At 39.9% G+C, this 27,819-nt stretch overlaps 1 protein-coding gene across 1 annotated transcript in view; it reads left to right on the forward strand.

Annotated features, from left to right (window-relative positions):
* LOC101112928 (TAF5-like RNA polymerase II p300/CBP-associated factor-associated factor 65 kDa subunit 5L) overlaps nucleotides 1–4,945 on the forward strand; it is a 137,048-nt gene extending 132,103 nt beyond the window's left edge. Inside the window, 4 exon segments of the mRNA XM_042235695.2 lie at nucleotides 2,210–2,371; nucleotides 2,374–2,427; nucleotides 2,430–2,578; nucleotides 2,580–4,945. Coding sequence (XP_042091629.1) covers nucleotides 2,210–2,371; nucleotides 2,374–2,427; nucleotides 2,430–2,578; nucleotides 2,580–3,812 — 1,598 coding nt within the window. The 3' untranslated portion in view covers nucleotides 3,813–4,945.
* Nucleotides 4,946–27,819: the final 22,874 nt, after the last annotated feature.

Here is a 27,819-nt window from a genome sequence, read left to right on the forward strand (position 1 = left end):
ATTGAACTGAACACATATATATTATACATATATATAAACACATTTGATATATATATTGGGGAGACTGGATATTAAAAAATGTAGAAACTGTGTCAGTGTTATACCAGAGCAATTTTATCAATATGCGATGTATATAGATATGTACAGATGTAGTTATAGGTATATCATGCAATTAAATAGGAACTTCTGACACGTACACAGAAAAAAGCAACTAAACAATGGAAAAATATACTCTGTGAGATCAACCAGATGTGAGCTGTAACAGACAAAAACTTCAATATGGCCACTATAAATATATCTCACAAACTAAAAAGAACGATGCTAAAAGAAGTAAAAACCATGAGATGACAATATTCCAGCAAAGGAAAATATTAATACAGAAATAGAAAAAATATTGGCTTCCCTAGTAGCTCAGCAGGTAAAGAATCCACCTGTAATGCAGAAGACCATGTTTCAATTCCTGGGTTGGGAAGATGCCCTGGAGAAGGAAGAGGCTACCCACTCCAGTATCTTGGGCTTCCTGGGTGGCTCAGACAGTAAAAGAATCTGTATACAACACAGGAAACCTGGGTTCGACCCCTGGGTTGGTAAGGTCCTCTGGAGGAGGGCATGGCAACCCAGTTCGGTATTCTTGCCTGGAGAATCCCCGTGGATAGACGTGCCTGGAGGGCTACAGTCCATGGGGTCAAAAAGAGTAGGGCACGGCTGAGAGACTATGCACAGCACAGCACAGAAATAATGTAGAAACGATAGCAATTTGGAGCTGAAAAATACAACTGAAAGAAACATTCCTTAGAGGGATCTACTAGCAGATTTGAATTGGCAGATGAAAGAATTAGTGAACTTGAAGATAAATCAACAGAGCTTATGAAATCTGAGTAATAGGAAAAAAAATGAAGAAAAATAAAAAGATGCAGAGAAATGTGGAAAATCAGTAGGCTCACCAATATATGCAAAACAATTAACAATGTAACAATAAGTACAGTTCAGCTCAGTTCAGTCACTCAGTCATGTCTGACTCTTTGCAACCCCATGAATTGCAGCACGCCAGGCCTCCCTGTCCATCACCACCGGAGTTCACTCAAACTCAGGTCTATCCAGTCGGTGATGCCATCCAGCCATCTCATCCTCTGTCGTCCCCTTCTCTTCCTGCCCCCCATTCCCTCCCAGCATCAGAGTCTTTTCCAATGAGTCAGCTCTTCACATGAGGTGGCCAAAGTACTGGAGCTTCAGCTTTAGCATCATTCCTTCCAAAGAACACCCAGGGCTGATCTCCTTTAGAATGGATTGGTTGGATCTCCTTGCAGTCCAAGGGACTCTCAAGAGTCTTCTCCAACACCACAGTTCAAAAGCATCAATTCTTCGGTGCTCAGCCTTCTTCACAGTCCAACTCTCACATCCATACATGACCACTGGAAAAACCATAGCCTTGACTAGAGGCACCAGACTTGTTTAAATGTAAATAGACTAAATGCTGCAATCAAAAGACACAGGGTAGCTGAATGGACAGAAAAAGAAGACCTATCTAAATGCTGCCTACACATGACTCAACGATTTAAAGACACAAATAAAAATTGTGAAAATGATGGGATGGAAAAATACATTCCATGGAAATGGAAAGCTGGGGTAGCAATACTCATATCAAACAAAACAGACTTTCTTTAAAACAAAGACTGTAACAAAAGAGAACAACGAGAAAAAGAGGAAAAAAATATTTAAAGAAATAATAATTGAAATGTCTACACGTGATGAAAAAAATTAATCCACACATCCATGAAGCTTAAAGGACCCTAAGCAGGATAAACGCCAAGATATAGAAAAACATCACAGTAAGAAGATAAATAGGAAATGGAAGGCCTGAACACACTGTAAACTAAATTGACCTAACGGAGCTCTATAGAACACTTCAAACAGTAGAATATATACTCTTCTCAAGTGCACAAAGAGAATTCTCCAGGATAGGCCATAGAACAAAATTCAATATATTTAACAGAACTGAAAGACTTATAAATGTTTATGAGGACCTGGCTCAGCCCGAGGGGGCTCTGAGTCAGCTAGCCACCTCAGTCAGTCATCTCTCAGCTGCCCTGGAGACCCTGCAGGGGCTGAGGGGCACGCGGCATGGCGAAACCCTGGCAGCGGCGGCTGCAGTGGGGGAAGCCAGGAGCCACCTGGGATGTTCAGTCATGACACAAGTGACACGGAGCAGATCCAGACGGCCGCGTCTTGTCCTGCCGGCTGAAGCAGGGACTGCGCCGGTTGCTGAAAGCCCAGGAGACGGCAGCCAGCCTCGCAGCCCAATCAGAATCTGGCTGTACCTTCACAGTGTCTGCAGCCTCTTGCGAGGGAGAGCCCCAGCAATATGAAGTACAGTAGGAAGGCTGTGAAATTTTCTCACCCACTCTGACTCCCGGCAGAGCCCTGAAGTGAGGAGGCCGGCGCCGATGACGTCATTGTGCAGCTGCGGACCACGCGGACCAGGCAGGATATCCTGTTTACGTGTAACTTCCGGCTGCGGGGCTTCCTGGACAACAAGTACGTGGTACGTCGACCGGAAGACAAGCTGCTATTCCTTTCGCCGCCGCCTCCAGAGGGACGGCACTGCGCTGGGCAGAGTGCTCACCTGGCACATCGTACCCAGTTTGTGGCCCGCTGAGAGGATGGACTACCAGCTCTACGCCAGCGGTGGCTCCTCCGGCGGTGAGGGCCCCAGCCTAGAGCCCACTGACATGCCGAAACCTGCCCTGCAGAACGAGGAGGCGCTGGAGGCCCTGCGGGAGAGCATCAAGAGCGTCCGGGACAGCCCCCCGTCCCTCACCACGATCTGCTTCTACGCTTTCTACAACACGAAGCAGCTGCTGAACACGGCGGAGGTCTCCCCGGACAGCAGGCTGCTTGCCGCGGGCTTTGACAACTCCTGTATAAAACTGTGGAGTCCGTGTTCCAAGAAGTTAAAATCCGAACCGCCTCAAGTCGACGCGTCTCACATGCACTTGGCTCGTGATGTCCCGGAGGAGGATGAGAACGACAGCGCAGCTCTGGAGATGAAAGTCCTTCGGGGACACTGTGGGCTGGGGTACGGCACCAGGTTCCTTCCGGACAGCTCAGCGCTGCTCTTCTGCTCTGAAGACACATCCATTAGGTATTGGGACCTGGGCAGCTTCACCAACACTGTGCAGTACCAGGGCCACGCCTGCCCCGTGTGGGACCTGGACATCAGCCCGCACAGCCTGTACTTCGCCAGCGGGTGCCACGACCGCACGGCCCGCCTCTGGTCGTTTGATCGGACGTACCCACTGCGAATCTGCATCGGGCACGTGGCGGACGTGGACTGCGTCAAGTTCCACCCCAATTCAAACTACTTAGCCACGGGCTCGACCGACAAGACGGTGCGGCTGTGGAGAACCCAGCAGGGGAACTCGGTGAGGCTCTTCACCGGCCACCGCGGCCCCGTGCACTCCCTGGCCTTTTCCTCCAATGGTAAGTACCTAGTGTCTGCAGGCGAGGACCAGCGGCTGAAGCTGTGAGACCTGGCATCCGGGACCCTCTACAAAGAGCTGCAGGGCCACACCGACAACATCACCAGCCTCACCTTCAGCCTGGACAGCAGCCTGATTGCGTCAGCATCCATGGACAACTCAGTGCGTGTCTGGGACATCAAGGGCACGCACAGCCGCACGCCCGCAGACGGCTCATCCAGAGAGCTCCTGGGCGTCTGCACCCGCCAGATGAGCAATGTGCTGAGCGTGCAGTTCATGGCCTGCAACCTCCTGCTGGTGACCGGAGTCACACAAGAAAATGAGGAAACTTGATTTGTATATTTGATGTAATGGGCTGGTGCGTGCAAAGGGCACAAGACCGCAAGTCTTAGGACAGACGGATGAAATCACTGCCTGACTGTGAAAGACCCACAAATGTCCCGAGCCCACCACCCTCTTCTCAGTCCTTCTCTAGTGTGAAAGGACAGGGAGAAGAAGGGTGGTGATGGGAATGAACATGAAATCTGCAATCACAGAGATAACTGCTGTGTCCTCCTGTGGCTGTTTCCAGTCTCTGGCGCCAAGGCGACCTTGCTTCACTGGGGCTGCACTCGGGAGGAGGATGTTTGCTGGGCGCCCTCCGTAGGGACAATGCTGCAAGGGTCACTGAGTGGAAGGGACTCTATCAGGGTAAGAATGCAGGGGTGGGAATTAGGAAATGGGGCAGGGTCGTGCTGGCAAATGTCTTTCTGTTTCTGTGATTGCAGAGAACTAGGATTTTTATTGTTGAGAAGAGGAAACCTAGCACTGGCAGAGAGCCTTCTCTGCTCTCATCTTTCAGGTTTTTCTCCTGGCACTGGCTGTGATACCTGGAATTTTGAGGTTCAGGGGATTCAGAGAACTTGGTTGCTCAGTCTATTGGGAGAAAGGAGAAATTTCTGGGGGACAGACGGATCATTCCAGCTGACGTTTCTAGAAATGGGTGTGTGGATTTCACGGAGAAAGTTTTGGGCTCTTGCATGCATGGTGGGAAAGAAAGATTATTTGGGGGATTGCACCTCTATTAACAGTTCTATCCCCTGAAAGGGCAGATTGTGGTAAATAAATGAAAATAATTGGAAGTGAAAAGTGGTAAGATAGAAAGTGTTCAATTTCCAGATGATTCTGAGGTGTGGCTTTTCCAGCATCTTTTTCTCCTGAGATGGTCCCTTCTTCCTCCTGCTTTGCAATAGCAGTTTAATGAACAGTCTGTGAAACATATCTTAAGTGTAAACACAGGCATCAAAAACTGCACTCTGAGGACGAAGCAACTTCTGATTTGTTGACAAAGGATTAAATATTTCTGTTTGCTGAAGAGAATTTTTTGTATTTTGTTTTCTATTAATATGTATTTAGTTCCAAAAAAATAAAGGTTTATGATCTTATAACCAAAGTGGAGTAAAATTTAAGTCAATAAGAGAAAGAAATGGAGGAAACTCATAAATATGTGAAAATCAAAATAGCACATTCCTAAATAACATGCCAAAAAAGAAATGAGAAACTATAAATTACTTTTAATGAAATTAAATAAAGACACAACATGCCAAAACTTATGAATTTCAGTAAAAATAATGCTTAAGGAATTTTTATAGCTAGAAAGGTCTACATTAATAGATCAATAACCCTTCAACTTAAAAATTTACTTTTAAAAAGTAAAGCCTATGTGCAAAAGAAAATAAAAAGATTAGAGCAGAAATTAATGAAATAGAAAGTAGAAAAACAATATAAAAATCAATAAAGCCAAAAATGATCATTTGAAAAGATCAACAAAATGGCAAAGATTTCATTATGTTGACAGAGAAAATAAGTGAAGATTCAATGCAAAGAAAGAAAAGAGCAGATAACTCCTTTTGACTCTACTAAAATTAAAGGGACAATGAAAACTGTATGAAAATAAAAAACTTAGGATAAATATACAAATTCCTGGAAAAACAAAAAAAACTAATGAAGCTGAATTTAGAAAAAAAAAATACAGAATCTGAATAGTCATATAATAAGTGAAAGGTTTTAATTAGGAATGAAAAAATTTCACCACCACCAACAAAAAGTCCAAGCTGATATGGTCTCACAGTTGAATGTTTGCCAAACATTTGAAACATTAATTTTATATGGCCAATATTCTTTTGATAAGACCAATATTGCCCAGATATCAAAACAGATGAAGACACAATAAAAAATAACACTGCACAATAGTTATCTGTTATGAATACAGATGCAGAAGTGCTCAAAATAATATTAGCAAGTTAAATCCAACAGAGTGTAATAATAAGCTAATCTGTGGAGACAAAGCAGAACAGTGGTTGCCTAGGACTGCTGGTATGGGTGATTAGCAGAGAGGGGATAGTTAAAGTGTATGAGTTATGTTTTGAGATGATGAATGTATTCCATAAATGATCATGATAATGATTACAAACTTTGTGAATATGCTAAAAAACACTGAATTGAACAATTTAAGAGGTTATGTGCATTGCATCTTAAAAAAGATACTACCAAATTAAATACTTTATAGTATAATAAGGTGACATTTGACAAAAGCTTTGTCTGTGTCTGTTGAGATGATCATATGGGTTTTTTAATTTATGTTTTAATTGGAGGGTAATTGTTTTCAGTGTTGTATTGGTTTTTGCTGCACAAGAGTGAGAACTGGCCATAATTATTTACATAGAAGGCAATGGCAACCCACTCCAGTACTCTTGCCTGGCAAATCCCATGGACGGAGGAGCCTGGTAGGCTACAGTCCATGGGGTCGCTAGGAGTCGGACAGGACTGAGCGACTTCACTTTCACCTTTCACTTTCATGCATTGGAGAAGGAAATGGCACCCCACTCCAGTGTTCTTGCCTGGAGAATCCCAGGGATGGGGGAGCCTGGTGGGCTGCCGTCTATGGGGTCACACAGAGTTGGACACGACTGAAGCGACTTAGCAGCAGCAGCATATATGTGTATATATGTGTGTATATATATATATACACCTTCCCTCAAAAGCCTCCCAGCCCTCTCCTATCCCACTACTCTAGGTTATCATAAAGTGCCAGGCTGGGCCCCCTGTGTTATATAGCAGTTTCCCACTAGCTATCTATCTTATGTCAATGCTACTTTCTCAATTTGTCCTACCATCTCCTTTCCCTGCTGTGTCCACAAGTCCATTCTCTACGTCTGCATCTCCATTACTTCCCTGAAAACAGGGTCATTAGTACTACTTCGCTGCTGCTGCTGCTGCTAAGTCACTTCAGTCATGGCCAACTCTACGTGACCCCATGGACGGCAGCCCACCAGGCTCCCCCGTCCCTGGGATTCTCCAGGCAAGAACACTGGAGTGGGTTGCCATTTCCTTCTCCAATGCATGAAAGGGAAAAGTGAAAGTGAAGTTGCTCAGTCGTGTCCAACTCTTAGCCGAACTCATAGACTGCAGCCTACCAGGCTCCTCCGTCCATGGGATTTTCCAGGCAAGAGTACTGGAGTGGGTTGCCATTACTCCTTCTCTAGATTCCATATATATATCTGTTAATATATGATCATATGGTTTTTAGTCTTCTGTTAGTTAATTTGGTGTATCACATTGATAGATTTGTGAACATCGAAAACCCTTGTGTCCCTGGAATAAATGCCACTGGATCCTGGTCTATGATCCTTTTAATGTATTGTTGGATTCAGACTGCCAATATTTTGTTGAAGATTTTAGGGTCTACGTTCATCAGTGATATTTTCCTGTACTCTTATTTGTGATATCTTTGTTTGGTTTTGGTATCAGGGTGGTGTGTTCGGAAGTGTTCCTTCCTCTGCTATTTTTTGCAAGAGTTTCAGAAGGATAGGTTTTAACTCTTAGGTATCTGATCAGATTCACCTTTGAAGCCATCTAGTCCTGGACTTTAGTTTATTGGGAGTTTTCAAATAAAGGATTTAATTTCATTACTGGTAATTTGGTGGTTCATTTTCTCTGTTTCTTCCTGGTTCAATTGTATAAGATTGTACATTTCTGAGAAATTTTCCATTTCTTCTTGGTCGTCTATTTTATTAGGATATAGTTTTCTGCAGTCTGCTTTTGTGATCTTTTGTGTTTCTGTGATGTCAGTTGTAGCTTCTCCTTTTTCGTTTCTAATTTTATTGATCTGAGACCTCTTTTTTCCTTGATGAGTCTGGCTAAAGGCTTATCAAATTGATTTTTTCAAAGAACCAGTTTTTAGTTTCACTGATCCTTTCTATTGTTTTCTTCATCTCCATTTATTTCTGCATTGACTTTTATGATTTCTTTCCTTCTGCTAATTTTGGGTTTTGTTTGATCTTTTTTTATGTAGTTGCTTGAGGTGTAAAGTGAAGTAGTTCATCTGAGATTTTTCTTCCTTATATCATATTTTCCTAAGGTAAAATTATACTGCTATTAACTTCCGTTTTAGAACTGCTTTTGCTGTGTCCCATAGATTTTGGATCACCCTGTTTTCATTTTCATTTGTCTCTTCAAATGAAAGACTTTGTCTATTTTTTTTCTCTTTCATTTCTTCAGTGATCTGTTGGTTACATGTTGTTTAGCCTCTATTTGTTTTTTTGAAGTTGCTTTTTCTTGTAGTTGATTTCCAGCCTCATAGTATTGTGATCAGAAAAGATGTTTCATATGGTTTCAGTTTTCTTAAATTTCCTGAGAATTGTCTTGTGGCCAGCATGTGTTCTATCCTGGAGAAGGTTCCATGTGCACCTGAAAAGAATATGTATTTTTCTGCTTTCAGATGACATGCTCTGTAAATATCAATTAAAATGTTCATCTGGTCTAATGTGTTATTTTTTTAAACTGGCTCAGATGGTAAAGAATCTGCCTGTAATGCGGGAATCGTGGGGTTCAATCCCTGGGTTGAAAAGATCCCCTGGAGGAGGGCATGGCAACCTGCTCCAGTATTCTTGCCTGGAGAATCCCCATGGACATAGTCTATGACAGGCTATGGTCCATGGGTCACAAACAGTTGGACATGATTGAGCAACTTAGCACACACAGTTGATTTACAATGTTGGGTTGTGCATCCATGCTCAGTCATGTCTGATTTTGTAACCCCATGGACTCCAGCCCACCAGGCTCCTCTGTCCATGGAATTCTCCAAGCAAGAATACTAGAGTGTTCCTAGTGTTCCTAGCATTTCCTCCTCCAGAATGTTGTATTAGTTTCTGCTGTATAGCAAACTGGATCAGTTATGTGTATACATATATCCACTCTTTTTAGATTCTTTTCCCATATAGGCCTTTTTAGAGTATTGAGTAGAATTCCCAGTGCCATACAATAGATTCTTATTAGTTATTGATTTTATAGAGTGGTTTATGTCAGTGAAAATCTCTCAATTTATCCTTCCTCTCCTTACCCCCTTGGTAACCATAAGTTAGTTTTCTACATCTTTGACTCTATATCTGCTTTGTAACTAAGTTCATTTGTACCTTTTTTTTTTTTTTTTTTGCTTCCACAAATGATATAAGATTCATCTTTCTCTGTTCAACTTAATTCACTAAGTATAACTGTAAGTATAACAGTCTCTAGGTCCATCCCTCTTGCTGCAAATGGAATTATTTTGTTATTTTTATGGCTCAGTAACATTCCATTGTATATATATGTACCACATCTTTATTCCTTTGTTGATGGACATTTTGATTACTTCCAGGTTCTGGCTATTGTAAATAGTAGTGCAGTGAACACTGGGATGCATGTATCTTTTCCAGGTATGGTTTTCTTCAGATATAGCCCAGGAGAGGGATTGCTGGATCATATGGTAGCTCTGTTTTTAGTTTTTTAAGGAACTTCCATACTGTTCTGTATAGTGCCTGCACCTGTTTAAATTCCCAACAACAGTGCAGGAGGGCTCCCTTTTATTCACACCCTCTCTAGCATTTATTGTTTATAAACTTTTCATCATGGCCATTCTGACTGATTTAAAGTGATATCTCATTGTAGCTTTAATTTGTGTTTCTCTAATAATTAGTGATGTTGAGCATCTTTTTATGTGTTTTTGGCCATCTGTACATCTTCTTGAGGGAATTGTCTATTCAGATCATCCACCCGGTTTTTTTGATTGGGCTCTATTTTTTTTTTTTTTAATATTGTGTTGCATAAGCTGCTTGTTTATTTTGGAGATTAATCCCATGTCACTTGTTTTGTTTGCAAATATATTTTTTCCCAATCTGAGAGTTGTCTTTTTGTTTTGATTATGGTTTCTTTTGCTGTGAAAAAGGTTTTAAGTTTAATTAGGTCCCATTTGTTTATTTTTGTATTTATTTTCATTACCCAAGGAGGTGGGTTGAAAAAGCTTTTACTGAGATTTATGTCAAAGAATATTCTATGCCTATGTTTTCTATGAGTTTTATAGTATCTGGCCTTACATTTAGTGCTTTAATCCATTTTGAGTTTGTTTATGATATTAGGGTTCTAATTTCATTCATTTATATGTAGCTATTCAGTTTTCTCAGCATCACTTATTAAAGCAATTGTCTTGTCTCCATTGTATATTATTGACTCTTTGTCATAGATTAGATGACTGTACGTACCTGGGTTTAATCTTTGGACTTTCTGTCCTGTTCTATTGATCGATATTTCTGTTTTTGTGCCAGTACCATACTGTTTTGATTGCTGTTGCTTTATAGTATAGTCTGCAGTAAAGGAATCCAGTTACTCCAGCTCTGTTTTTCATTCTCGAGATTGCTTTGGTTATTTGGGGTCTTTTGTGGTTCCATACAAATTACAAATTTTGTTCCAATTCTGTGAAAAATGTAAATGGACTAAATGATCCATTTTACCAATTATTGGTAATTTGATGGAGACTGCATTGAATATGTAGATTTCTTTGGTCAGTACAGTCATTTTCACAGTATTGATTCTTCCAATCCAAGAACATCTGTTTGTGTCATCTTTATTTCTTTTATCAGTATCTTATAGTTTTCTGAGCATAGGCCTTCTGCCTCCATAGGTAGGTTTATTCCTAGATATTTATTTAAGGCCAATGTTTCCTTATTAGAGTTTCTGTCTGGATAATGTGTCCATTGACATACATAAGGTATTAAAATCCCTTACTATTATTGTTTATGGTTGATATTTATTTTTATGTCCATTAATATTTGCCTTTGTATTTATGTCCTCCTATGTTGAGGGCATATATATCTACAATTGTTACATCTTGTTCTTAGATTGATCATTTGATCATTACATATTGTCCTTGTCTTTTGTAGCAGTCTTTATTTTTAAAGTATTTTTTTCTGGTGTAAGAATTGTTGTTCTGGTTTTCTTTTGATTTCCACTTGTGTGAAATACATTTTTCCATCCCCTCACTTTCAGAGGATGTATGTGTCTTTAGATCTGAAGTGAGTCTTGTTGGCAGCAAATATACAGGTCTTGTTTTTCTAGGTATTCAGATACTCTATGTCTTCTGATCAAAGCATTTCTTTTATTGATGAATAATATTCCATTCTATGGCTGTACCATAGCTTGTGTATCAATTTACACATTGAAGGTCGCTTTGACTGCTTACAATTTGAAGGAATTATAATAAACCCACTGTACTCATCAGTATGAAGACTTTTGTGTATGACAGAAATTTTTTAACACATTAGGTAAGTACCTAACACCACAATTGTTGGACCACAATTCTACGTTAAGACATGTTGACTTTGTCAGCAGTAGTTGAACTATAATTCAGAAGTAACTGAATCAATCATTTTACATTCCTACCCACAATGAATGAGAGTTCCATGTGCTGCAAATACTAACCAGCTGTTGGTACTTGCAGATTTTTGTATTTGTTATTTTAATAAGGTATTTATTTATATTTTTATTTGTGTGTCCCTGAAGACAAATGATCTTTATCAACTTTTCATAGGCTTTTTCATAATGAAGGAAACAAAACAAAAAGGCAAACTACTGAATGGAAAAAGATATTTTCAAATGATGCGTCTGATAAGGGATTAATATCCAAATTATGTAAGAACTCATACAACTCATTATCAAAATAAACAATCCCTTTAAAAAATGTTTGAAAGACCTAAATAGACGTTTTTCCAAAAATGACATAAAGATGGCCAATAAGCACAGTACTCATCATGACTAAATCATCAGGGAAATACAAATAAAAACCACAATGAGATATCATTTCATAAATATGAGAATGGTTGTTATCAAAAAGACAGTTAACAAGTGTTGATGAGGATGTGGAGAAAAAGGAACACTTGTGCACTGTTGGTGGGACTGCAGATGGCACAGCACTGTGGAAAACAGTATGGAGATACCACAAAAGTAAAAAGTATAAATGCCATACAATCCAACAACCACTGCCTGGTATTTGTCCAAAGAAAACAAAAGCCCTAAATCAAAAAGATATATGCACCCCTATGTTCATTGCAGCATTATTTACAGTAGCCAAAATATAGAAGTAACTTAAGTGTCCACTGATAGAGGAAGGAAAAAAAATAGATGTGTGGGTGGGTGTTGGTGTGTGTGTGTATGTATATATATATATATATATATATATATATATATATATATATATATCCAAGTTGTGTGTATATATATACACACACACACACACATATATAGTGGAATATTATGCAGCCAGAAAATAATTAAATCTTCTCATTTACAAAAACTGGATGAATCTATATGCCATTATGCTAAGTAAAATAGAGAGAGATAAATGCTATATGACTTGACTTATATATGAATTCTGAATAACAAAAGAAACATATAAATATGACAAAACAGATTCATAGATATAGCACACTAACTGGTGACTGCCAGAGGGGAGGGAGGGGAAGGTGGGTGAAATTGGTGGAAAGGATTAAGAAATAGAAACTTCCAGTTATAAAGTCAGCCACACGATATAATGCGCAGCATAGGGAATATAGTGAATAATATTGTCATAATATTGTATGGTGATAGAAAGTAGTCTTCATAGGGTAAAAATTCTGTAATGTATAAAAATATCAAATCACTTTCTTGTACACCTGAAAATAATAAGTCAATTATACTTCAATTGAAACAAGTGTTATTAAAATCTACCTTAACTTTTTCTTTCGTGTGTTGTACTCTTTCCTATCTAAAAGCTCCTCACCAAGTCTAAAGTCACTAAGATTTTCTCCTGTATTGTTTGTATTTGTATACTTGTTTCAGAACCTCATTATGTTGATTACTACAGCTTTACAGTGCATTTTAAAACTAAAAAATATGAGTCCCCCAATTTTGTTGTCTTCCAACACATCTTTTATCTATTCTGGATTCTTTATGTTTCAATACAGATTTTTGAAAAGTCTTGCCAATTTTTAAAATATATGCATGCCAGAATTTTATAGGGAATTTTTTGCCTGTAGATTAATTTAGAATAAATTGCCACTTTATAATTTTAAATTACTAATTACTTAACAAATATTTCCTTCTCACCTCACATGTTCTCTTGGGATAACAATAGAATAGTAACATTGTCTCTGCTCTACAGAGCTCCCAGTCTACTGAAAGTGAAAGTGAAAGTGAAGTCGCTCAGTCATGTCCAACTCTTTGCGACTCCCTGGACTGTAGTCTACCAGGCTTCTCTGTACATGGGATTCTCCAGGCAAGAATACTGGAGTGGGTTACAAATTCCTTCTTCAGGGCATCTTCCCAACCCAGGGATTGAACCTCAGTCTTCCACATTGTAGGCAGACGCTTTAACCTCTGAGCCACCAGGGAAGCCCCAGTCTACTGAAGGACATCAGAAATTAAAAATTGTGCCTTGATGTATTTATATTGTACTGACTCTTAATAAAGGCATGTGCCTACTCTTATTTTCGCACAAGGGGGTGGGAGTGACCAGCTCTACCTTGTAGTGGAGAAACAGAAGGTAACAATCTGATGCAGTTTGCATGAGTGATGACCAAGCTAGGTATCGAAGGATCAATGTAAATTTCACAGGTAATGCATGGCAGAGGTGGTTCTTGGATGGTAGGAGTTGCAAGAAGATATGGTAAATGGCCAAATCATGAAGAATTTGTATTCCACACAAAGGAGTTTGAACATTTATTCATAAAATACAAAAATACAGGGAGCTAGTGAAACATATGATCAGATTTGGTAGATGAACTGAAAGACAAATTCAATGTGGAGAGAAGAATCCATCAGAGCTAGAGTGGGCAAAAAGGCAGAAGCGTAGATACAAGAGTACATAAAGGATAACCTATCATGTAAATGAAATTTATATGACTCATTTATTTGACACATGATCATTGCTTTCCTTTTAATGATTGCTTCCAGAATTTTCCTGGGCTGTGACAAAACACCAGCTTCTCTATACTTTGTAGATCATCCCTCTTCATATTTTTGTTTTTGCATATTTCAGTTTTATATCCATTCTTTTACTTTACACCTCATAAAAACCAGCATGTACCTAACCTCTTTAAATTTGATCAACAAATTCTGATATACTTTATCGTATTTATCTGGACTAGATATTTGAAATGTAAATTTTAGAAAACATTTTGATCATAATTAGTAAGGATTTTCTTAAAATTACCTTACAACAATGAGATTTAATTTTCTTTTACCAATGTTTTTCTCTTACCTGTTCTGAACCTGTTCTATACTGTTTCCTCATTAAAAAAAGAGAGAGAAAAAAGAAAGATAAGACTGAAAACAGCTTATTTAGGTTGGCTTTAGTTCAGGGAAAACCAAAAGATCCCAACCCTAACCCTGATTAAATTGAAAAGTTTTGTATATGATTTCAGAGGAAAGGACTCTATTGGAAGAAAAAAAAAATGCATGACAACTGTTGTGTAATTATTGACCTATTTGTTCTTAGTATACTTTCATGAAAAGTTCAAATGGCATTTCCCAAATTGTCACCAATAGACACAACAGATATTTGAGCAAGTTTGCATCTGAACAATTATTAAAATAGATTTGCCTAAGTTGAAATTACTTTAATGTTTTATATTCTCAAATTGTCCTTTTGAGTCAAGTTTGGATAACAAGAAGGACTGCATGATATGTGTAAAGAATTTAGAAGGAAAACTACCTTGAGTACTAGAAAGAAACAGAAATCCACGTCCTGCTTTATCAAAAAGTCTAAACATATCTCTTCTCCAACACTGATACATCCATCTTTGTCTTCCTTAGAGAGTTCAAGTAGCTTTCTCAGTATAGCCTATAAATAACTCCTATTGGAATATCTTGAGAGAAGGGTTAACATATTGATAAATACACTTGAGAGCAGCTAAAGGAATTCGTGACTGATACAGTTCCAGAAGGAAATACGGGACCTGGAGACAGGTTCAAGCACACACATATGCCAATCATAGCAAATGGATGCGCAGGGTGGTACATGTGGGTTACTCTCACAGCAGCGGGCTGTGTCGAGTTACCCAAGTGCCGTAACTGGGTATAATAATCACACACTTGTCTTAATGTGTCACAATCTTAACAGGACAAACCACTGTCCACTTCAAATGGAGACAGTCTGGCAAACCTGATCAGATTATTGCTGTCATTATTTCAAGCAAATTAACAGGTTACAAGATTGGTCACCTTGTCTGACACCATTGTGAAGTTTGACAGCCTGGGTGTCAAATGAGAAAATACATCAGACTGATTTGCAAAGAGCTCACCTAAGATGACTCATTCAGTCCAAAGGGTGTCTACTTGGATGAATGGTTAGCAATGAGATGCTTCCCTGGGGTCAGTTTAGCACTAAACACAGTTGCTGTTTCCTCCAGAAGTCCCTGGAATAGTTATGCTCTGGGGTAAGGCTTTTGAAAAGGGCAGCCTGACCATTAAAACCCAATACAGTTGCCCTCTTTGTACCAGGGATTTCTCACTGGAAATCATTGCTTCCAGGCATCACCAGGGATCCATAGCTATATATACAGGAAAAACAGTTTTGAGTGTCATTCATTAATACTATCACAGATTAGCAAAAGGGGAAAGCTTAACAGTTATTTCTTCTGTATCAGAAAACAGCGTCACTCTTTACTGTCCTGGCTCCCTCACTATCTTAACTAAGTCAGCTCTGTATTTCCGGTCTCCCTGGTACATGTCAGCGTGTATGCGTGTGTGCCCGAATGTGTGCAGGGAGCACTGGCACCATACTTTCTGCGTGCATGTTCAATTACTCAGTCGTGTGTGACTCCTTGGGACCCTATGGACTATAGTCCTCTAGCTCCTCTGTCCATGGGATTTTCCAGGCAAGAATACTGGATTGAGTTGCCATTTCCTCCTCCATGGGACTTTCCTCACCCAGAGATTGAACCCGCATCTTCTGCATCGGCAGGCAAATTCTTTACCACTGAGCCACCTGTCCCTAATCCTGATCCTAAACCGTTCCTAATCCTAACCCTGTCTCAGCTTAATACGTCATGTCATTCAGGATGCAAAAAGGACTGGTAGATAGTCCCAGCCTCCCATAGTCTACTAAGTCAGGAGTAATTGACTTTTCTTTCACACTGTCCATAAGTGCTAAGGGAGTTCTGCCTCCTTTTCAATTTCTTCCCTCTTAAATTCCTAAATTCCTTAAAAAAGAACTCCACCATGACTAACTTGTCTTCACTATGTGATCAAAGCAAAAACTTAGTAAAAATGTTGATAGCAACATTTCTATCAATATGTGAACATTGTTACTACTGATATATCTGACTCTTTTATTCCATCTGCTATTTTCCATGTATTTTTATGCACACATTTTTAAACTTTCATTTTCCCCTTTCTGCCTTCCATTAGATTTACGTTGCAGTATTTGTTTTCATTTTTATCTTCTACTGTTTGGAAAAATTTATCTTCTACTATTTGGAAACTTTTTCCCACTCTTGATTGGAAACTTAGGCTCAGTACAATTAGAATTTGATTCTTAAAAATTCAAAAACAAAACAAATAAAAACTAAACTCTCAGGTAAAATTAGGCTAGATTTATCAACAAATAAAAGTACAAAAGGAAACAATATTAAAAGTAAAGAAATACAACCAAATCAAAAAAAAAAAAAAACCAAAACTATATCAGGATACTCGGCCCATTAAAATAATGTTGTATTTATAAATATTTAAGTTCATTCTGTAGCTTGAAATAGAAAATTGGAGGGGATGTGTAGAGTAAAATAGACTTTTTAATTTGTTTCTATTGCTTATTAATGCTACTCCCTGTAGTACTTCCCCAGTGGCACTAGTGATAAAGAACCCAGCTACCAGTGCAGGAGATCAAAGTGACACAGGTTCGATCCCTGAGTTGGGAAGATCCCCTGAAGAAGGGCATGGCAACCCACTCCAGTATTCTTGCCTAGAAAATCCCATGAACAGAGGAGCCTAATGGGCTGCAGTCTATAGGGTGCCAAAGAGCTGGACACAACTGAAGCAACTTAGCCTGTATGCATGCACCTAGTACTATATTTCAGTTGCCCTCAGACCTGTGTAAAGAACTGCAAAGGGTCTGGATGTTTATGCTACTTGCATGCTAACAAGTTAATCTGCCTCCAGTTTTATAAATGCTGGTAGAAGACACAAGACTCCTGGGTCAGAAACCAAAGACTTCTTTACTTAAAGCATAGCAGGCAGTATGAGCTTCAATTTCATGGCAGTTACAATTGCCCATCAAATCCTAAAAGGACAATAGGCACATAGAGCTGGAAGGATGCTGTATACAAAGTGTTGTGCATCATGGCTGAGGGATTTTGAGCTCAGGAAATCCTATTCATTTATAAGAGTTGGCTAGAAAATCTGTCCAAACCTTGGCCCAGGAGAAAACATTATTATGGTTGTTGTTTAGTTGCTAACTAATGTCTGACTCTTTGCAACTCCATGGACTATAGACCTCCAGGTTCCTCTGTCCATGGAATTTCCCAGGCAAGAATACTGGAGTCGGTTGCCATTTCCTTCTCCAAGGGATATTCCCGTCTCAGGGATTGAACCCTGTCTCCTGCATTGGCAGGTGGATTCCTTACCACTGAACCACGAGGGAAGCCCATTTTCAAGCAAATATTCCCTCTGCTCTCTGGAAGGAGAAACCATCTCCATACCACATGGCTGTGCTTTATATAAACATCTTTGAAAAGATACGTTGGAACAAAAATTGTCAGTGACTCTACTCACAACATATAGAGAAGTATGAGAGATTCAATGAAAAGTTGATTCTCAAAACTATTTGTGCTGCTACTGTAGTATAGTTAAAATATCAGTGTAATTTCTCCCTGGCCCTTTGCTACATCTCCCTGTGATATCCTGAATATAGGGAGCAGCAGTGAGAAAGCTCACCTTTCCTCTCCGAACAGTACCCCTCATAGTGGGTAAGGGTTAGGGGGCAAAGCAAAACAATTACTTCAAATAGTTGTTGTCGTTGAGTCACTGAGGTGTGTCTGACTCTTTGTGAACTCATGGACTGCAGCATGCCAGGCTTCCCTGTCCTTCAGTGTCTCCTGGAGTTTGCTCAAATTCATGTCCATTGAGTCGGTGATGCCATCCAACCATCTCGTCCTCTGTCATCCCCTTCTCCTGTCCTCAGTCTTCTCCAGCATCAGAGTCTTTTCCAATGAGTCAGCTCTTTGTATCAGGTGGCCAAAGTACTGGAGTTTCAGCTTCAGCATCAGTCCTTGCAATGAACATTCAGGGTTGATTTCTTCTAGGGTTGACTGTTTTGATCTCCTTGCTGTTCAAGGGACTCTTAAGAGTCGTCTTCAGCACCACAGTTCAAAAGCATCAATTCTTTGGCATGCAGCCTTATTTATGGTCCAACTCTCACATCTGTACATGACTCCAGTGCAACCCACTCCAGTGTTCATGCCTGGAGAATCCCAGGGGTGGGGGAGACTCATGGGCTTCCATCTATGGGGTCGCACAGAGTCGGACATGACTAAAGTGACTTCACAGCAGTAGCAGTACATGCCTACTGGAAAAACCATAGCTTTGACTATATGGACCTTTGTCAACAAAGTGATGTCTCTGCATTTTAACATGCTATCTTGGCTTGTCATAGCTTTCTTTCCAAGGTGTAAGCATCTTTTAATTTCATGGCTGCAGTCACTGTCCACAGTGATTTTAGAGCCCAAGAAAATAAAATCTGTCACTGTTTCTAGTTTTTCCCCTTTTACTTGCCATGGAGTGATGGGACTGGGTGCCATGACCTTGGTTTATTGAATGCTTAATTTTAAGTCAGCTTTTTCACTCTCTTCTTTCACCCTCATCAAGAGGCTCTTTATTTCCTCTTCACTTTCTGCTATTTGAAAAATTAACTGTCCAGGTGTTTGCTAGAGGTAGTTGTTTGCACCCTCTTCTAGCAAACACCCAAATAGTTAGTTATGACATTTTATACCTGGGTAAACTTTCATCTGAAATTTACAAAATGGTTTCAATCTCTTAGTAGTAGAATGTTCTTTGCTAACATATCCAGAGTAGGAAAATGGTGTGGGTACACTCATATTTCCAACTAAGACCTGCCTCTGCAAATCATCTTGAAGTTGATGAGATGTAGAATATAATCCTTGTTTAGAATATATAATGAATGCAAAATATGTGCATTATTGATCTAATGTGCTGATACTTAATGGCAGCTCTCCTAAAATGTTCCATAACTTCTATAAATGTTAATACTTCTTGCTAGCCTCAATAACTATCCTTTTGAGCAAAAAATTTTGGCTATAAACTATTCATTTCTTGGTTCCCATGTATTTCCAGAAACATTAAAGTCAACATTAAAAAATAAAAGCATGGTGAAAGATAAAAATTGCTGTGACTTTTGTTTCAAAAAATACAAGACTCAATTGTGTTTCTGAAAGCATTACACAGAATATATTGAGGAGGTAATAATTCTTTTCCATGAACTCATGAACCTGATTACATCATGTACTCAGTGACCCTATGCTTTTCATTTTCTACTAAAATTAGTAGCAATTTTCTATATTTTAAATTTATTGTACATAGAATTTTTCTGCTATGTCTCACGATCTCCCAAAGTATTATTCAAAAGTATGAAGTACTTTTAAAGTATCTTTTGTGACTATTCAAATCTCTGTTCCGTAAACTGAAATTGATAAACTAAGATCTGACAAACTTGCAATTTGAATTTGACTTAACATTTTATGCTAAAAGTAATAGAAATCATGACCGTGCTTGATATAGTTGATGATGATACCAGGACAGCCATTCAAGCCAGTTAATTTTATTTCAAGCAATATTTCACAGCCCTTTTATTCATGCTATAGATAGATTGAACTTCTCTGGTGGCTCAGACTGTAAAGTGTCTGCCTACAATGCAGGAAACCTGGATTCAATTGCTGGGTTGGGAAGATCCCCTGGAGAAGGAAATGGCAACCGACTCCAGTACTCTTGCCTGGAGAATCCCATGGATGGAGGAGCCTGGTAGACTACAGTCCATGGGGTATCAAAGAGTCACACGACTGAGCGACTTCACTATAGATAGATTACCTCTTATACAGATCAGTGATATATTATTCCAAGTACTAGCTATTGAATATGTTATTTATATGGGGCATGCTAAAAAACTTATCCAAACTATGTACCAGAAAGAAGCATTTTCTTTATTATATTTAATAATTTAACCAACAACATTTAACCAGATAAATGAACAGTATTTTTAAAAAACAAAGTTATGTGTTTCCATAAATCCATATGTATGAAACATAACTGTGCATTATTTCATCTAACTTGAATTATCTCAAGAGCCCTATTTCCAAATATATCCACTTTAGGGATTAGGGCCTCAACATACAAACTGGGGAGACACTACTCACTGAATAAGAGAGGCAGCCTTAAGATTCCAGGAAGAATTTCCAGTAAGTATCCCTGAGGTCTAAGGCAAAGGATAATTTCCATCCATCTGCCTTCAGTGAATACCTGCAAACACAGAGTTAGAACCATTCACAAATCAAAATAGGATCCACACTCCCATTAACTGAAAGGGAAGACATTGACCTAAACATTTCCCATGATTTTCTCTATAAGTGGTTTTCATTTGTTTATTTGAAGACTACTATAGGAAAAAGAATGGTTTGCCTTGGAAATTAACAGAGATCATTCTGTCATTTTTGAGATTGCATCCAAGTACTGCATTTCGGACTCTTTTGTTGACCATGATGGCTATTCCATTTCTTCTGAGGGATTCCTGCCCGCAGTAGTAGATATAATGGTCATCTGAGTTAAATTCACCCATTCCAGTCCATTTTATTTTGCTGATTCCTAGAATGTCGACGTTTACTCTTTCCATCTCCTGTTTGACCACTTCCAATTTGCCTTGATTCATGGACCTGACATTCCAGGTTCCTAGGCAATATCACTCTTTACAGCATCGGACCTTGCTTCTATCACCAGTCACATCCACAGCTGGGAATTGTTTTTCCATTGGGTCCATCCCTTCATTCTTTCTGGGGTTATTTCTCCACTGACCTCCAGTAGCATATTGGGCACCTACTGACCTGGGGAATTCCTCTTTCAGTATCCTACCATTTTGCCTTTTCATACTGTTCATGGGGTTCTCAAGGCAAGAATACTGAAGTGTTTTGCCATTCCCTTCTCCAGTGGACCACATTCTGTCAGACCTCTCCACCATGACCCGCCTGTCTTGGGTAGCCCCACATGGCATGGCTTAGTTTCATTGAGTTAGACAAGGCTGTGGTCCTAGTGTGATTAGAATGACTAGTTTTCTGTGAGTGCGGTTTCAGTGTGTCTGCCCTCTGATGCCCTCTTGCAACACCTACCATCTTACTTGGGTTTCTCTTACCTTGGGCGTGGGGTATCTCTTCAGGGTTGATCCAGCAAAGCACAGCCACTGCTCCTTACTTTGGATGAGGGATATCTCCTCCCGCCGCCCTTCCTGACCTTCAACATGGGGTGGCTCCTCTAGGCCCTCAAGCGCCCGCACAGCCACCACTGCTTGGGCGTCGGGTTGCTCCTCCCGGTCGCCGCCCTAGCCTCAGGTGGGGGTTGCTCCTCCCGGCCACCACCCCTGGCCTCAGGCGCCACCCCTGGCCTCAGACGTGGGGTAGCTCCTCTGAGCTGTTGCCCCTGGCCTCGGACACAGGGTAGCTCTGGGCCACGCTTAGTGCGCCAGCCCGCTGCCACCACCTGCCAGCAAAAGAGTCCAAAATGCAGTACTTGTATACAATCTCAAAAACAACACAATGATCTCTGTTCGTTTCCAAGGCAAACCATTCAATATCACAGTTATCCAAGTCTATGCCCCAACCAGTAACGCTGAAGAAGCTGAAGTTGAACGGTGCTATGAAGACCTACAAGACCTTTTAGAACTAACACCAAAAAAAGATGTCCTTTTCATTATAGGGGACTGGAATGCAAAAGTAGGAAGTCAAGAAACACCTGGACTAACAGGCAAATTTGGCCTTGGAATGTGGAATGAAGCAGAGCAAAGACTAATAGAGTTTTGCCAAGAAAATGCACTGGTCATAGCAAATACCCTCTTCCAACAACACAAGAGAAGACTCTACACATGGACATCACCAGATGGTCAACACCAAAATCAGATTGATTATATTCTCTGCAGCCAAGATGGAGAAGCTCTATACAGTCAACAAAAACAAGACCAGGAGCTGACTGTGGCTCAGATCATGACCTCCTTATTACCAAATTCAGACTCAAATTGAAGAAAGTAGGGAAAACCACTAGACCATTCAGGTATGACCTAAATCAAATCCCTTATGATTATACAGTGGAAGTGAGAAATAGATTTAAGGGCCTAGATCTGATAGACAGAGTGCCTGATGAACTATCGAATGAGGTTCGTGACATTGTACAGGAGACAGGAATCAAGACCATCCCCATGGAAAAGAAATGCAAAAGAGCAAAATGGCTGTCTGGGGAGGCCTCACAAATAGCTGTGAAAAGAAGAGAGGCAAAAAGCAAAGGAGAAAAGGAGAGATATAAGCATCTGAATGCAGAGTTCCAAAGAATAGCAAGAAGAGATAAGAAACCCTTCTTCAGCAATCAATGCAAAGAAATAGAGGAAAAGAACAGAATGGGAAAGACTAGAGATCTTTTCAAGAAAATTAGAGATACCAAGGGAACATTTCATGCAAAGATGGGCTCGATAAAGAACAGAAATGGTCTGGACCTAACAGAAGCAGAAGGTATTAAGAAGAGATGGCAAGAATATACGGAAGAACTGTACAAAAAAGATCTTCACGACCCGGATAATCATGATGGTGTGATCACTCATCTAGAGCCAGACATCCTGGAATGTGAAGTCAAGTGGGCCTTAGAAAGCATCACCATGAACAAAGCTAGTGGAGGTGATGGAATCCAGTGGAGCTATTTCAAATCCTGAAAGATGATGCTGTGAGTGTTGCACTCAATATGCCAGCACATTTGGAAAACTCAGCAGTGGCCACAGGACTGGAAAAGGTCAGTTTTCATTCCAATCCCAGAGAAAAGCAATGCCAAAGAAGGCTCAAACTACCGCACAATTGCATTCATCTCACACGCTAGTAAAGTAATGCTCAAAATTCTCCAAGCCAGGCTTCAGCAATACGTGAACTGTGAACTTGCTGATGTTCTAGCTGGTTTTAGAAAAGGCAGAGATCAAATTGCCAACATCTGCTGGATCATGGAAAAACCAAGAGAGTTCCAGAAAAACATCTATTTCTGCTTTATTGACTATGCCAAAGCCTTTGACTGTGTGGATCACAACAAACTGAGGAAAATTCTGAAAGAGATGGGAATACCAGACCACCTAACCTGCCTCTTGAGAAATCTGTATGCAGGTCAGGAAGCAACAGTTAGAACTGGTCATGGGACAACAGACTGGTTCCAAATAGGAAAAGGAGTATGTCAAGGCTGCATAATGTCACCCTGCTTATTTAACTTATATGCAGAGTACATCATGAGAAACGCTGGACTGGAAGAAACACAAGCTGGAATCAAGATTGCCAGGAGAAATATCAATAACCTCAGATATGCAGATGACACCACCCTTATGGCAGAGAGTGAAGAGGAACTAAAAAGCCTCTTGATGAAAGTGAAAGAGGAGAGTGAGAAAGTTGGCTTAAAGCTCAACATTCAGAAGATGAAGATCATGGCATCTGGTCCCACCACTTCATGGGAAATAGATGGGGAAACAGTGGAAACAGTGTCAGACTTTATTTTTGGGCCTCCAAAATCACTGCAGATGTTGACTGTAGCCATGAAATTAAAAGACGCTTACTCCTTGGAAGAAAAGTTATGAGTAACCTAGATAGCATATTCAAAAGCAGAGATATTACTTTGCCGACTAAGGTCTGTGTAGTCAAGGCTATGGTTTTTCCTGTGGTCATGTATGGATGTGAGAGTTGGACTGTGAAGAAGGCTGAGCGCTGAAGAATTGATGCTTTTGAACTGTGGTGTTAGAGAAGACTCTTGAGAGTCCCTTGGACTGCAAGGAGATCCAACCAGTCCATTCTGAAGGAGATCAGCCCTGGGATTTCTTTTGGAAGGAATGATGCTGAAGCTGAAACTCCAGTACTTTGGCCACCTCATGCGAAGAGTTGACTCATTGGAAAAGACTCTGATGCTGGGAGGGATTGAGGGCAGGAGGAGAAGGGGACGACAGAGGATGAGATGGCTGGATGGCATCACTGACTCGATGGATGTGAGTCTGAGTAAACTCCGGGAGTTGGTGATGGACAGGGAGGCCTGGCATGCTGCAATTCATGGGGTCAGAAAAAGTCAGACACTATTGAGTGACTGAACTGAACTGATAGGAAACTAGAATATTTTTGGCCCCTTTGAAGGACTGTAAGTACTTACAGTAAATTCCATGCTTGGCACTACTCTCAAAGCTCTCCCTAGGACCATGACCAGTACCTCACAGAGTCTATAAAGATGTCGACAGTTAGGCTGGTCTTCACACATTAGGTGCCACCTCAGTGCTCTGCTGAAGCTTGACTAGAAACCTTTATTGCCCAGAACATTATGTTTTATATCATTAAAAACGTTGTACTTTTTCCCCTGACTACTATACACACAATTTTTCTCAGGCTTCACCTCCCTTCTGCTAGCACTAAAAAAATGTGAAAGTGTTAGTCTGCTGCTGCTACTAAGTCACTTCAGTCGTGTCCAACTCTGTGCGACCCCACAGATGGAAGCCCACCAGGCTCCGCCTTCCCTGGGATTCTCCAGGCAAGAACACTGGAGTGGGTTGCCATGCATGAAAGTGAAAAGTGGAAGTGAAGTGGTTCAGTCATGTCCAACTCTTTGTGACCCCATGGACTGCAGCCTACCAGGCTCCTCCGTCCATGGGATTTTTCCAGGCAAGAGTACTGGAGTGGGCTGCCATTGCCTTCTCCAATTAGTCTGTCAGTCATGTCCAACTCTTTGGGACCCCATGGGCTGTGGCCTGCCAGGCTCCTCTATGGGATTCTCCAGGAAAGAATACTGGAGTGAGTTGCCATTCCCTTCTCCAGGGGATCTTCCCGACCCAGGCATCGAACCCAGATCTCCTGTATCAGAGGCAGATTCTTTATTGTCTAAACCACCAGGGAAGCCCTAGTTTACACAGAATTGGAAAACTGATGACCTCTTCCACTAAAGGTTGGGAAAACCTTCGCATGGCACAAAGTATCTTCAGTGCTCTACCCTCTCTGTGAGCTCTGGCACATGAATGTTCCTTAGAAATCCACACTAGACAGATTTTCTGCCTTGGAAACATGGTCAGCCATGAAAGTTTGTATTTTAAAAGAGTATTTTCTAAGATAAGAAATAGGAAAGAGTTGAGTCTGGGAAGAAGTCACTGGAGAGGTCATCTCTGAAGCTTTTACTTGTTTGTTCATTATTTCTGGCATGGGAAGAACTATTGGCTTCTTTAGCTTTTCAAGGAATAAGTCCAAACCATCAGAGCTGGACAACCAGGCAGCTCTCTCCACTGACCAATATATTCATATTAAAAAATGACTGCTGAACAACAAATCCTTGGCCGGGGGGTTCACATAATTAAGTAAGTTGAAGTTTCTGACTGAAGATGATTCCAACAGGACTTAAATGGAAAATGAGGCACAGAGAAGTCATTTAGTCTATGTTTACAATACAATAAAAGAAAATTTGAGAGACAAAGCCTTTGATATTAGAGGTAATAATATAAAAAATACAGCTAATCTGAATGAAAAGCACTGGTTGAAGATGGGTGATATTAAATGAGGATACAAAATAAGAAAAACAGAAGAACAGTCAACATAGCAGAAAATAGTAATGTAACTACAAATTTTGAAAACTTTCACAGAAAAAGAGCACAAAAACTTTATTTGTTAAGCCCTTTCTATGCACATCATAGGAAAATATCCTTGACTGGTTTTGTAAGAAGTAAAATCAGTGGTGGGACTGTTCTAAAGTTTTTAAATTCAGTGGCTCAACAGTGTTCTCAAAGACCCAAACTCTTTCTGTATTTTTCCTGTATCATCTTTAGAAGTAAAATAAATATTCAAAATAGTAATATAACTCATTACAGAACTTGAATTTTATAATCAGTTGAAGAGACAGAACAATTTTAAACACACTAACCAACTTTGAAGATACAACTTTGAAATTACTGCTAGAAACATTATGACAAAAATTAAAAATAATAAAATCATATTTCAGAATATTTACTTTATAAAAAAATGCCAATAGCATATTGTGGGACCCCAACTGGATATAAGTAAGAAACTCTTTAAAACAAATGATTAAGTACCAAGAATAATTATTTTGCTCATGTTTTTAATATTCTCTCAATCAATGATTATATACATATAAATTAATGTTATTTTCACTTTGAGAAATAATTTTATTTTTGAAAACTTATTAATTTTTTGGTGCATACTTGCTTTACATGTTGTTTTAGTTTCTTTTATACAGAAAAGTGAATCAGTTATACATATATCCCCTCTTGTTTAGATGAAAATGTTTTTTGAATAGAAGGCTTTTATGTGTCTACTCATATAACAAATGATTTTTGTGTATCAATAAATACATATTTTGAAAATTATGTTTTAATTACATTTAAGACCCATGAAATCTCTGGTTGCTGCTGACTTTTCAGTACAAGGAACAAGGCAACAGTTAAATGTGAATGGAGGAGGAAATAGAGGTTTCGGGAAAGAAGAGTATGAAATAATAGTATCAGGTTTTGCTATTTTTTTTTTTGTCTGGTCCATAAATCAGCAACTGAAGTACCTGAGAGCCTCATCAGAAACCAGAATTTCAGTCTTCTCTTTCAGCCATACCGAACTAGAACCTGCATTTTAACAATATGCCAAGTGATTCATATCCACGAAAATAATGAGAAGCACTGGATTTGGACTGGAAATGAATACACTGAAGAAGTATAGTACAGTATCGACTATAATGTTATAACAGATCCAACCAGCTTAGTTGAATGTTTCTCCAATGGATAAAGATGTGCAGATGTGCCTGAAAAAAAAACTATGGACTTAATTATGAAGGGGTATTTCCACTTAGCAAGTTGAAACAAGAGAGACACAGAAAAATTGATTAATGGAAGAGAGTTATTATAATGATACACCATGGAATTGAGCATATATGGTCTGGAGAGTGAAGGCATGAGAGAGAAGAAATAGTAAAAGGCAAGCAGGTCAATGGATTGTGATGTTCAGCGGGCGGAAGGGCTGTTGGAGTTGGGGAACTAAGAGTAAACTGGCAAATGGGGAATGTTGATCACAGGGGCTGTTCACAGTGGAAATAGTGGGTAAGTTATAAATGTTGGTAAGGGAAAGATCTAAGCCATTTAGCCTTTGGCTCTGGGAGTAAGTAACTGGTTCAGGGTGGAGAGTAAGACTTACTGATAAAAGAAAAGGTCAAGGGAATAAGAAGCAAGATAGCAGACAGATCATCTATGTGGATAATGAAATCAGAAAGAAGTTTCACAATGGTGTTAAAGAGAAGGACAACAGCCAGCAACAAAAACCTCAAAGGAGCAATTGAGGGAACCAGAACTCTATAGAAGACTGCAAACAAGAGGTCAGTCAGTTGAGTCGCTCAGTTATGTCTGACACTTTGCAAGCCCATAGACTGCAGCACGCCAGGCTTCCCTGTCCATCACCAACTCCCAGAGTTTACTGAAACTCATGTCTATCGAGTCGGTGATGGCCATCCAACCATCTCATCCTCTGTCGTCACCTTCTCCTCCCATCTTCAATCTTTCCCAGCATCAGGGTCTTTTCCAGTGAGCCAGTTCTTCACATCAGGTGGCCAAAGTGTTGGATTTTCAGCTTTAGCATCAGTCCTTCCAATGAATACCCAGGACTGATCTTTAGGATGGACTGGTTGGATCTCCTTGCAATCCAAGGGATTCTCAAGAGTCTTCTCCAACACCACTGTTCAAAAGCATCAGTTCTTTGATGCTCAG

The sequence above is a fragment of the Ovis aries genome, chromosome 18 (genome assembly GCF_016772045.2).
Source record: "Ovis aries strain OAR_USU_Benz2616 breed Rambouillet chromosome 18, ARS-UI_Ramb_v3.0, whole genome shotgun sequence".
NCBI classification, from domain to species: Eukaryota; Metazoa; Chordata; class Mammalia; order Artiodactyla; family Bovidae; genus Ovis; species Ovis aries.